A 13,171-nucleotide genomic window follows, 5' to 3' on the forward strand; every position below is an offset into this window, starting at 1 on the left:
GGCTGCGTGCTCATAGGCTAATGTCACTAAACAAGCTGCAATTTAACTGAATGTTTATCATTTGTTTTCCTGTTGCTTTTAAATGCATCATATAGTCTTTGTTGTAGCATTTAATAACAGTTACACTTTTACACTATGTTGGATCCACCCACCCATCTTAAACAGTAGCGCAAGTAAAATATACTGAACAAAATTTTTAAATGTATGCAAAGTTTTCAAAATATTCAACAAAGATCAGAAAAAAGAATCTAAAATTTCATAACGCATATTAAAAAAGCATGAATCAAAACTTTTACATTTAAAATATAAAATATTTCACAAAACGTGCATACTAATGCAAAATTATCCAACTTTGACACAAACAACTTCGAGCAATATACAGTAAACTAAACAATTATATCATCCTCTCCTCACAGTAATAACAATCTCAAGACTTATCAGTCAGGTAGGCGAGCCACGCACATATAACACTTCAGGAGGCCAGTGCATAAATCAAATGCATAGAAAATATTTGTTAATGTAGCCTAATGTACTAAATGTTTTAAAACCCCATAGACCTGATGAGACTTTGAATATATATATATATATATATATATATATATATATATATATATATATATATATATATATATATATATATATATATATATATATATATATATATTTAAACATCAAATAGAACATGCACATGAATCCATACAAAACAAGACAGATGGTTTTTGAATTTTCATTTCAGAAGACCACCACACGCCATCACTCCTCCTTTACCCTATAGGCTACGTGTCGTGCCCACAGAATTACGCACATCCTCAACTAACGCGGTTTCCCCCATTCTTTGTCTCTTTGAATAAAAGACAATATCCACTCGCTCTGGAGAACTTCTCCAGCTATCTTTACTGAAGCTGCAGCCTTGCCTGCTGAGTTCCCTCGAGATAGTCTGCGCGTGAAATGTCTCCAGACATGAAGTTTGGCGCGCGCCATCCCAAGAAACATTAAAACTATTTGACCGACAGAAGTGGCTTATGTAAACATAAGTTAAGTTTTCAGACTCGCAACACATCTACATTTAAAAGGCAACATTATTCCTGCCGATATAGGCGAACTTGGCGAAGAGTTGCGGTGAGACGCTGCTGATCGGCTGCTTCAGATGGAGACCGTCACATGAGATCTGATGTCATACGGGACGCTCGCGCGGCAGAAGCAGCTGCTCTCGTAAGGCGGCAGTCAGTCATGATCTGTTGAATGGGAGCGGGCCAAAGAAATCAACGTATTGCGCACAGATTTCATTGTTGTATGGGATTTTCAACGTTTATTAACGGTTTGCAGTTCATAATAAGGTAAGTCTTTTATAAGTGATGTTTTACCAACTGTGTAGGCAAATTGACATTTTGGGGGTAAAGTGCAATTACAGAATCAGTTATCGTGTATTTGCACTGTAATCATTTTTTTTTTTTTTTTTTTTTTTTACAAAAGCTTATTAAATTATTCTGTTGTAAAAAGCAGTCAATATAAATATCCTGATGATTAATTTTTGATGATTATTTTACCATTTGTATATAGGCTCAATCTGTATTCTAAAGCGACTGAACTTTTGCTCTCATTTTTGCAAATGTACAGAGCATGGACAGCAACGTGGTGCAGATTTTTAAGGAGGACAAATGCCCCTCATCGCACCCCGAAAAGTGTTTACCCAACTTCACATGGCAGTCTGCGGTCTCGGACATTTATAACTATTCACTGAATGAAAGCTGGACGAACGAGCAGGAAACTATGTCGCCTATCATTCCGATCATCACTGCCGTGTATTCCGTGGTGTTTGTGGTAGGACTAGTGGGGAACTGCCTGGTGATGTATGTCATTATCAGGTAAGAAACAGCACTGTCCTGAGATGTGCTGCCCTCATAATACGAGCGCCTTTAAATATAGTTTAATCTCAGTCTTTAATAGACTTCTTTGTAAACAACCACATGAGACGTTTCTGGTGGGCTATAGTTAGGACGAAATATCAGTTTTATGGAAAACATGTAGTCAAGGATTCAAGTCCAATTCGGCAGTTTGGCTCCCTCCGGTGGACTGACATATTAATGTACAATGCAGTCAAAATTACATTGACATAGTAAATATATTCTGCTTTGAGCAGGGACTGTGTCTGCTCCACATTCTGTATATAGAGGAATACAAATGATACTAAACACTTCGGTCATATATATGGCACTTTAGATGCTGTTTCTGTGCTGTGTAAAGATGGTATATGTGGTTTTCGAGACATTTGAGATAAAGAACTGCACTGTTTGTGCTTGTTGAATAATGTATTGCATCTCAGTCTGTCATTCTGCATACATAATCACACACACACAAAAAAAAAATAGATGGGTTTAAGCTGTGAATGATATATCATGTTTTACACAACCAGCAAACCACTGAGAGACAAATGTTTGGTAAGGTATAGGGAATCTACTATCAGTTTATTTAGTATACTGCCTGAAAGCAATTTCCTACATTAATTTATCACACTGATGTGTTGTGTTTCATTTATTTTGACATTGTCTGACTCAATTGATTTTCCCCGACAGATACACTAAAATGAAAACCGCCACAAACATCTACATCTTTAACCTGGCTGTTGCCGATGCCTTGGTAACCACCACCATGCCCTTTCAGAGCACAGATTATCTACTGAACTCCTGGCCGTTTGGAGAGGTGGTGTGTAAGGTTTTCATCTCCATCGACTACTATAACATGTTTACTAGTATCTTCACCTTGACCATGATGAGTGTGGACCGCTATGTGGCCGTCTGCCACCCCGTCAAGGCCCTGGACTTCCGGACACCCATGAAAGCTAAGATCATCAACATCTTCATTTGGGTGCTGTCCTCGGCTGCTGGGATCCCTGCAATGATTCTTGGGAGCACTCAGACAAACAATGGTAGGGACGAATGATATAAAAACTACCATTCAACAGTATAGGGTTGGTAAGATTTGTATAATATTTTTGAAAGAACAAAGTTGCATGTATTTGATCAAATATATAGTAAAAAAGATTATTGAAATGTAAATATATATATATATATATATATATATATATATATATATATATATATATATATATATATATATATATATATATGTATGCTTTAACATGTAATTTATTCCTGTGTTGGTAAAGCCATTACTCCAGTCTTCAGTTTCACATGATCCTTCAGAAATCATTCTAATTTGTTGTTAATTTGTTAATTTGGTGATTAAAAACACTTGTTATTATTAAGTTGACAACAATTGTGCTGCTTAATTTTTTTGTGGAAACATCATAGCATTTTCAGGATTGAATGACTAACAGAACCTTCAAAGGAACAGCATTAATTTTCAAATAGAATAAATGTTTTGTAACATTTGATTACTTTCATGTATCCATAACATTATGATAAAAAAATCTAATCTCTCTGATTCCTGGTTTTATTTTATTTACCAGATATTTATTAGATAATTATTGTTAGTGAGTCGCCCATTAATTAATATTCACTTTAAGTTTATCTTTAAATATACTAATCATTTAATCATCAAACACAGTTAAATGTAATTTTTAGTAAATCTCAAAATTAATCTTTTCATACTGTATGTTATAATGTTGTGATGGCTAATTTACATATCATTTTTATTTTAATTTTGAAAAATGTTAGAAAATGTATAAATAATATTTGAATATCGGCAATTATCGGTTATCGGCCATAACTTAATTACTGACTTAATCATAATTTCACAGTTGATGTTTTCATTAAAATGGCATTGTATACCTCTTAAGAGAATATGTTGATGAGGGGCCAAAAAGAAATGTAAAATTTAAAAACACTCTATGTAGTTACAGTAATATACACACACACACACACACACACACACACACACACACACATATGCACTGTAAATAAGTAAAACTATCTATCTATATATAAATCAGTGTATAATGATCAGCAGTGACATGTAATTATCATTTAGGAAGAAATCCAAAATATCTTATGTTAATTGATGGTATTTGAGTTCTGTACTCCATCCTAATGTATATTTTGTTCCTTCCACAGTGGATTCACACATGATTCAGTTGTCCTCACGTCTAATTAATAACTAACCACTGTTGTTATATATATATTTTTTATGCAGGCACTACAGAATGTGCTCTGCAGTTTCCAGACCCGTATATTTACTGGGACACATTGATGAAGATCTGCGTCTTTATCTTTGCCTTTGTGGCTCCTCTCCTCATCATCACGGTGTGCTACACGCTTATGGTCCTGCGTCTCAAGAGTGTACGTCTGCTATCGGGCTCGCGGGAAAAAGACCGCAACCTGAGACGCATCACCCGCCTTGTGCTGGTTGTGGTAGCTGTGTTTGTGGTGTGCTGGACGCCCATACACATCTTCATCCTAGTCAAAGCTCTTGCGCCCGGAGTGCCGGAGACCACTGCGGTCATGGCTGCTTACTTCTTCTGTGTGGCGCTGGGATACACCAACAGCAGTCTGAACCCCATCCTGTATGCTTTCCTTGATGAGAACTTCAAACGGTGCTTCAGGGACTTCTGCTGCCCAGGTCGGATGAAGGGGGACGGGCACGGGCACGGCGTCAGTCGGGTCAGAAGCACTCTTCGCGAGCACACGTGTCCAGCAGAGGCCAAAGGTGATGGGGGCCAGGGTCGACCCGTATGACTAGCAGTGGAGCTGTCATCCTTTCACGGTCAAGAGGACTCAAATGACCTGGGGCTGACACAGATCACCACTGCCATCTGAGAAAGAGATTGTGTCCTTTACGTTCAGAAAAATACGCTAACTATTGATAGAGCAAAAAGGAATTTTTTAGCAAAATCATTGTCTTGTTTTGAATGTCCATATTTTCTATGGTTTACCCTAAAAAAAAATAATAATAAAATAAACAAAAAACTTAGCAGCTGTGGTTGCCAGAACTTTACTGTAAAAAAAAAAGGTACAACCATTTAATATTTCTGATTTCATTACAATTTACAGTAAAATCCCATACATTATAATTCATTAAATGATCTAATGATAAATCACCAAACTACAGAAATATTAAAAGAGCTTTTATACTTTTTAAATATGTTGACAACCACCAAAAACACAGGTGTTCATGAAAAAGCCACATGATGAATCAAAGCTCGTCACAAGTAACTTTTGCAGAAGCTGAGGTTAGGAGTGCAAGATAAATATCGGCCGATAATTAAGAGATAATTTAGAGATGCGCATTAATTATAAGCCGATATTTATCGTGCACCACTAGTTTAGGTTAATATAATTAATTTATATACAGAAGATATATATTAATATACATGACACTACAATAATGCAGTTTACCAAAATAAGATGTAACATAAAACTACATAACATAAATAACTGATAAGAAAAAACTAAGAAGAAACTGGTATTTCAATCAAAAAAAAAAAAAAAAAAAAACATTAAATGTGAAGTATCACACAAGGCATTCTGGGAATATCACTTTATGGGTTTTCACTGTTAATGATAGGATGATTTGTTTTAGTTTTTTCACTTCCAAAAATGGTACATTTATGAAAATGTCACGTTAGATTAATTAAAGTTTTTTCCTGGTATATAGTAATGGAATTTACCTTTAACCAATCACCTGGTTCTTACTGTATTTTTGCAGCCTTTTCCATTAAAATATAATATTTTTTTACAGTGTATCTTCTTATTCAGATTGTTTATTTCTTTTTTAAATGTCCATTGACCAAAGATGATGAAAATCTGGTCCCTCACAATCAAACGTCATGCTCAAAGCTCCTATTATAATAAGTCCTTTAGGCTCAGTATTTTAAGTCTAACTTATAGTTTTGCTTGAGTAGATATGATTAAAAAAATGATGTAATATTATGTATATATGTAAAATACGACAAGCAAAAACACTGTATGAATGCATCTGTTTGTAATGTAAATACATAAACTTTTATTTTGGATTGTGAAACAGTCCTTATATATATCAATGTATGTTAATCAGCAGTGTCACGTGATTATCACTCAGGAAACTATCTTTAATGGTGTAAAAATTATATTAATGTAATCTACAGCAGTTAAATGAGTTTGAGTTAAATGAGTGTAGTGTATTTGAAACTGCTTGACAAGTCTGTCTGACAAGTGCTTTATATTCTCCGTATTTAATTTAGATTGAAGGATTATGTCTGAAAAGGATTATGAAGGATTATGTTTCAAGGATTATGTATCTAAGTTGCCTTAGAGGGAGTCTACTGATTTTTATGTTTTATTTTTTTTATTTTTGGGGGGAATAGGGCTTTAAAACAACCAACTAAAGGACTGAATCTACTTAGTCAGGTTGTTCATGCGTAATACAATGCATTATCATTTCTGTAGACCTACAAAAAAAGATGTACATCTCTATTGCATGCTTGACAATGAAATCTTTATGTAAAAACAATTTATGATGAAAAGAAAATACTAAATACTTTCTGTTACATATTAAAATGACAGAAATATGTCTCAAGCAAAACAGTTCAAACTTACATTGTCTTTGATATTATTGATGTAACAGTTGATTTTTGTAAGTATTTGTAATATATATATATATATATATATATATATATATATATATATATATATATATATATATATAATATATATATATATATATATATATATATATAATATATATATATATATATATATATATATATATATATACACACACACATACATACGTCCTGGCATTGTAAAAAATGTAATATTTTACTGTAGTTTTGTTCATTTGGTGTGTGTGTGATACAAGGTATCATCAGTGCTCTATTGCACAGTTTTGGGAATTGCTAAATTCTTTTGAAAAATGTAATGCCCTTTGTGCCTTTTTTTTTTTTTTTGTGAATCAATATATATGACATTATTGCAAATATTTGATTGATATTTATAATATGATATAGGACAATGAAGACAATGACGAGTTAGAGAAGCTTCTGTAAGTTCCACTGTAATTTCAGTAATATGCTTGTACACTATTATATCCCGGCAGATTTTGAATGTGCTAGCAAGTTTTCTTTCTCAGCCTGTGCTTCAATATGTGCAATTTAAAAAAATGTTTTAAAAAAAGCATTTTTTTATATAAAAATCATTTGAAATTAAATGAAATTAGCTTTGCTATGCCATCAGTTGTACCTTGCTTGTATAAAATTACTTGTATTTGAATTATATATTGAATTATATTGTCAATAAACTGAACTGTAAGAATCAGTGTTGAGACGAGTCATGTTCTGATCAGAGATGTCAGTTATGGGGTTTTAATCCATGACTGCAATTTGTCCGAAAAATCATACAAGACAACGAAGCCAGATGAAAGAAGCGTAACCACGTAACAAAGGCAGTATCGCCATGGAAACTTATTGTGCATCTTATAGCCTAAATTAAATGGCAAGAAAAAAAAAAAATTTCCACACCTTTGATGCTTGTCAGTATAATGAGAACATCTCAGATCAGCCAGAGGATGACATGAAGATGAGGGCTTGAAGTCAATGGACACCGCATCTAGCTTTGATTTAGAAGAAATAGATTTTCTTTCTGTAAACTGGTAATATGTTTAATTAAATGTTGAATTTGTTGAAAACGTTGAATTAATATAAAACTTCCTTTGAAGATTATATAAATGTGTAATTTGTCAAAAGATATAATAAATGCTAGCATTTCCCTTCTGATTTCAGTAACTTTCCTTCTTTCATGGAAAACCAAAATATACTTAGTCTAAATACTTTGGAATGACACAAATATTAATAAATGATGGCAGAATTTATATATTTTTTAACACTTCTTGTAAAGGTATTTAGAAAAAAAATGACTTGTCTGTACTTACACTATCCATAATGTTTTGACTAGCCTACTACCATCTTTTCTGACTGAAATGGGATATTTGCATCATCAGATCGTGGTTATATCAACATAAAGGTTTAAATGTACCTGAATGTTGCTAAAAATAAAATAATAATGATAATACTTTAAATATATATATATATTTGGAATGCAGCAGTCAGATTTCTCAGATTATTAACAGTAAATAAATATAATAAATCAATTAATTAATACATAGATAACTGAAATGAAAAACTATTTGATTTAGTATTTTATTTTCAAAAAATAAAGATAGAAAAAAATAAAAGAAGAACCATATCATATCAGTCATGAAATATATCAACCTGATAATAGTAAGCCAATTGTAGCAATAATTAATATATATACATATATTATCTAAATCTCGCGACATTTTTTTTTTTTAATATATGAAGAAACAATTTCAAAGGGGGAAATGAGACGAAAGAGAAACATATACAGCAATTACCTACACATGAACAACTGAATTTAGTGAATTTCTAAAGCTTTACCAGTGGGAAATAGCATACAGCTCAGTAGTGACTTTTATTATGGTGTGTATTCTACGACCAACCGGAACAAGCTTACTGTGATCAGACTTTAAGTAGCCTACCTTAACAAAACAAATAAGTATCAGTCCCGTTTAAAATGAACCGAATTTTCGGTCGGAGCAAACAAACGCCTACTCCTAACCTTTCTGACTGCGTAGGCAATGTAAGTGGTGTAATGTTGTGACTGTCTCAGGGAACATGGGTGCAGCATCCTAACTGGTGTTTGCATGTCAGACATGAATGTACTGTGGATGCTGTGTGCTGTTCCCGTTATAGGTGGATACGAGGATCGAGTCAATCGATAAGAAAATAACGAGAATCGACGCAGAGCTAATGAAGTATAAGGACCAGATGAAAAAGATGAGGGATGGACCCTCAAAAGTGAGCATCTGAGATTGGGGTTGATATAATTTAACATGCAATAATAGTCTCTCTCATTCTATCCACACAGGCTGCTCTACAGTGAGATCCAAAAGTCTGTTTTGCGTTTTCAATACATTTATTTTATTTAATTAAAATGAACATTATCAGCAACTTGTGAATCAAATTTAATTTTTTATTGACAAGTTAACATGAATGACTTAGTTTTGTAAGTCCTCCCTCTGATAGCAGCACTTTAGTTTGTGTAAATAATATATATATATATATATATATATATATATATTAGGGGTGTAACGGTTCACAAAATTCACGGTTTGGTTCGATACGATACACTGATGTCACGGTTCGGTTCGGTTCGATACGTTTTAGATACAGCAAAATGTAAAAACATCTCAACTTTTCAGAATGCCGCAAGCGCACCGCGGGTCATGTGACAAGAACCAACCAATCAGCTTCATCCTTTCCCGTAACAACGTTGAGAGCTCAGCCAAGATGAAGGATCAGCTGATCATAGTTGTATATGGATTGCAATTTTGAAATAAATTTAGTAGCAGAGCTACTGCAAGCGATTTTTAGAGCTGCAAATCCATTTATCCTTCGCTGAAATTTCCGCGTCTCATGGAGAGAGCACGTCATTGTTGCTTAGCAAAGACAGACGCCTCATGAGCGCTTCTGCCCGAGCGCTTTGGAAAGGAGGAGAAAGACGCGCTTAGCGTTTTCCATGCGTTTTTAGGCACGATATGTGAACGGCCCCTAAGGCGCTCGCTCACTCAGCACGCGCTGAAGGCTCGTTGCAAAATGTCGAATGCCTTTAACAGACCAGAAATATAAGATCCTAAAATAACCAACAGGTCTGGTGTTTGGGTTGGATTCCCTGTAAGCTATAGTGTCTAAATGCTGCAGGGATAGTTTGCTGCGTGCATGTTTCTCCTTTTTTTCGTCTTTTCCCAGATAGTACTGACGCATATATCCCAGATATTCCCGCTGGTGTTTTTTTTTTTTTTTTTTTTATTCCCGCTGGTGTACCCTGTCATGTTGCAGATGCGACATACCGTTGTTTTTTTATCCACCACTCTCTTGCCATCACCATTATAGCTTAAAGGGAATCCAAAGTGCACCCAAACACCAGACCTATTGGTTATTGGAGGATCTTCTCATTTCTAGTCTGTTAAACGCATTGGCTATTTTGCAACGAGCCTTCAGCGCGTACTGAGTGAGCGAGCGCCTGCTGAGTAGCCTAACATAAACATATAAGATGGTGTTTTTTTCTTCTTCGGGAGTGTCAGGGGCGTTGCCTGTTACGTTGTTTGGGTTATTGGGCTACCTTGTTGAATGCATATCATTATATTTCTCTCTCTCTCTCTTTTTTTTTTTCAAATATAATTAATTACTCCAACGAACCGTTCGGTATACATAATGCGTACCGCGTACCGAACCGAAAGCGTCGTACCGAACGGTTCAATACGAATACGCGTATCGTTACACCCCTAATATATATATATATATATATATATATATATATATATATATATATATATATATATATATATATATATATATATATATATATATATATATATATATATATATATACCCGTATTTTCGGGACTATAAGTCGCACTTTTTTCATAGTTTGGCTGGTCCTGCGACTTATAGTCAGGTGCGACTTATTTATCAAAATTAATTTGACATGAACCGAGAGAAAACATTACAATCTACAGCCACGAGAGGGCGCTCTATGTCTTTAGTGTGGGCAACAGGAGCACTGAGCAGCATAGAGACGGCTGGAGACGGTAATGTTTTCTATTCTAAATAAATGCGACTTATAGTCCAGTGCGACTTATTTATGTTTTTTTCCTCATCATGATATATATATATATATATATATATATATATATATATATATATATATATATATATATATATATATATATATATATATATATATATATATATATATATATATATATATATATAGATAGATAGATAGAGATATATATATATATATATATATATATATATATATATATATATATAGATAGATATACAGTATATATCAGCTTAATGAACAACATAAGTTTATGTATAACCTGATGATCCAAAGAGCAACTTCTACATCATCTGACCTTTAGAATTTCATGAATATTTTTTTGGTATTTGAATGAGTGTGGTTTAAAATGTTTGGGTCATACACAGTTCTGTAAGTGTGAGATGAACAATCTGTTTACAGAATACAGTAAAACAGAAGGCGATGAGAGTACTGAAACAAAAGAGAATGTGAGTTTTTTTCCCTGTACTAATATTCATTTGTAATGAATGAAATGTTTAGTTTAATATCTAAGATTATGTTTCCATTTTAAATTGAAAAAGGATAAAAGTGATGCAAATATTTTATAATATAATGTTATATTCTATTTTTGCTTTTCTTTTCACTGTATTATGCAGGTATGAAGGTCAAAGAGATCAGCTTTCCCAGCAGTCATTTAATATGGAACAAGCCAACTATACAATCCAGTCTTTAAGGGACACCAAAACAACAGTAAACTCTTGTTATTTTTTAACTTTACAGCTGCCCATATTATTCCCAGCACTATACATTTTTTATGTCATTTTTTAATTCATTACATCTATTTATTTATTTTGATGAGATGCCTCATCTTCTTATATGGTATTTGCCTAATAAAATAAATAAATACAATAACATATAGATCATTTTCTAATAACAGTTTATTTCTTAACTTTCTAAAATGTCATTCTGTTTTGCTGGTGTCCATATTGGCCCAATCAGTATTGGATTTTTAATTTAATTTATTATATAGAATATATTAATTCATTTTAACTGTTCGATTCTAGATGTTTTATATGTTCTGTTGTAGGTGGAGGCTATGAAGATTGGTGCAAAAGAAATGAAGAAAGCATATAAACAAGTGAAGATGGACCAGATTGAAGTATATACACTTATCATATACACTTAGCTGTCGAGCAATATTTTTGATGAATGATCAGTGGTAAATAATGTACACTTTTCATTACCAATCTTTGTGACTGATAGGACCTGCAGGATCAACTGGAGGACATGATGGAAGAGGCCAACGAGGTCCAGGAAGCTCTCAGTCGCAGCTACGGCACACCAGAGATCGATGAGGATGAGTTAGAAGCAGGTGTGTGTGTGTGTGTGTGTGTGTGTGTGTGTGTGTGGAGCTGAGAGATTCACTTTTTCTCTCTGTTGCAGAGCTGGATGCTCTGGGAGATGAGTTACTGCTGGATGATGACAGCTCTTACTTAGATGAAGCCTCGTCTGCACCCTCCATTCCTGAAGGAATGCCCAGCGACACTAAAACCAACAAGGTGCAGATTGCATAGATAAAATTTTCACTGACAAAATATTCATATTTGTTATTATTTGCCTTTGTGATTTTATTCAGTGCATATTTGAATTTGTATCTTTCAGGATGGCGTTCTGGTCGATGAGTTTGGTCTACCACAGATCCCTGCCACATAAGAATCTGTTCTCTGATCAGTGTTTTGTTCACTGGTGGAGGACGTTTTTCTTGTTCTGATGGTATTTAACATGTTGTGTTGTATTCATTACAGCTAGCACGTGGTATTGTACATGAAGCGTGATTTGGTCATGTAAACATGTTCGCCTGATTTCCATAACCCCCTAGATTCCGCCGGGATTACAGTTTTTAGATATCCAATTAAAAACTCCTGGCATATCTGTTAGTAATCAGAATTTTGGATCACCTACTGTACTTTCCCTTTTATCTGAACATACCTTTTTATCAATGCACGTCCAAGCAAAAACAATTTTGGATGATAACCTTGGAGATATAAACGGTTTGGGAAAGTCTAGTTATTGAACTTATTTAAATTTATTTATTTATTTATTTTAACAAAAAATGACAAATATTAAAAAATCTCACTCTTGAGTGTGGTTACATATTGCATATAAGCTCATATTATTATAATTAATATTTTATATTTGCCAGTTAATATTTATGTCTATGCTCTTGTTAAGACGAAGTGTGATTTGTTTCACTCCAAACTGCTGGTTGAAATGCTGACAGAATTATTGTTGACACTGATCAAGTATTTCAAATCTATCGTTCTGGTTAGCATTAGCATGAATGAAGAACTTGCGTGGAGCAGCCATGAACTAGTCTGAAAAATGGTTTTCTTGATAACAAACATTATTAATGGACATACATCACAATTTTGAAATGCATCACTGGTGTCTGTAAGAGATGCAATAAATGGTGATATTTGAAAAAATGTGTGTGGAAGCACTGGGCTATTCATGCAGCAATAACACTTCAGAAGAAAGACAGATTGAACAAGAGGTATTACAAAGTCACATTA

General features: G+C 33.7%; 2 protein-coding genes across 3 annotated transcripts; both read left to right on the forward strand.

Annotated features, from left to right (window-relative positions):
* Nucleotides 1–1,617: 1,617 nt before the first annotated feature.
* Nucleotides 1,618–4,874, forward strand: LOC113110842 (delta-type opioid receptor-like). The gene is made up of 3 exons (XM_026275069.1): nucleotides 1,618–1,865; nucleotides 2,574–2,926; nucleotides 4,153–4,874. The coding sequence occupies exons 1-3, from the start codon at nucleotides 1,621–1,623 to the stop codon at nucleotides 4,692–4,694; spliced, it is 1,140 nt and encodes a 379-aa protein (XP_026130854.1). The 5' UTR covers nucleotides 1,618–1,620; the 3' UTR covers nucleotides 4,695–4,874.
* A 3,543-nt stretch (nucleotides 4,875–8,417) lies between these two features.
* LOC113117990 (charged multivesicular body protein 5) lies at nucleotides 8,418–13,084 on the forward strand. 2 transcript variants are annotated; one of them, XM_026286855.1, is made up of 8 exons: nucleotides 8,418–8,591; nucleotides 8,705–8,809; nucleotides 11,040–11,086; nucleotides 11,255–11,348; nucleotides 11,686–11,757; nucleotides 11,862–11,970; nucleotides 12,042–12,157; nucleotides 12,261–13,084. In XM_026286855.1, the coding sequence occupies exons 1-8, from the start codon at nucleotides 8,526–8,528 to the stop codon at nucleotides 12,309–12,311; spliced, it is 660 nt and encodes a 219-aa protein (XP_026142640.1). In that variant the 5' UTR covers nucleotides 8,418–8,525; the 3' UTR covers nucleotides 12,312–13,084. The 2 variants fall into 2 exon arrangements, with proteins under 2 accessions (XP_026142640.1, XP_026142646.1); XM_026286861.1 differs by having other exon boundaries at nucleotides 8,451–8,591; nucleotides 8,663–8,809.
* Nucleotides 13,085–13,171: the final 87 nt, after the last annotated feature.

Source organism: Carassius auratus, chromosome 2, assembly GCF_003368295.1.
Source record: "Carassius auratus strain Wakin chromosome 2, ASM336829v1, whole genome shotgun sequence".
NCBI classification, from domain to species: domain Eukaryota; kingdom Metazoa; phylum Chordata; class Actinopteri; order Cypriniformes; family Cyprinidae; genus Carassius; species Carassius auratus.

Coding starts and splice junctions, on each gene's coding strand:
- LOC113110842 (XM_026275069.1), top strand. CDS start 1,621: ATGGACAGCAACGTGGTGCAGATTTTTAAGGAGGACAAATGCCCCTCA. Junction 1,866..2,573: donor GTGATGTATGTCATTATCAG/GTAAGAAACAGC, acceptor TTTCCCCGACAG/ATACACTAAAATGAAAACCG. Junction 2,927..4,152: donor GAGCACTCAGACAAACAATG/GTAGGGACGAAT, acceptor TTTTTTATGCAG/GCACTACAGAATGTGCTCTG.
- LOC113117990 (XM_026286855.1), top strand. CDS start 8,526: ATGAACCGAATTTTCGGTCGGAGCAAACAAACGCCTACTCCTAACCTT. Junction 8,592..8,704: donor TTTCTGACTGCGTAGGCAAT/GTAAGTGGTGTA, acceptor TTCCCGTTATAG/GTGGATACGAGGATCGAGTC. Junction 11,758..11,861: donor TGAAGATGGACCAGATTGAA/GTATATACACTT, acceptor TGTGACTGATAG/GACCTGCAGGATCAACTGGA.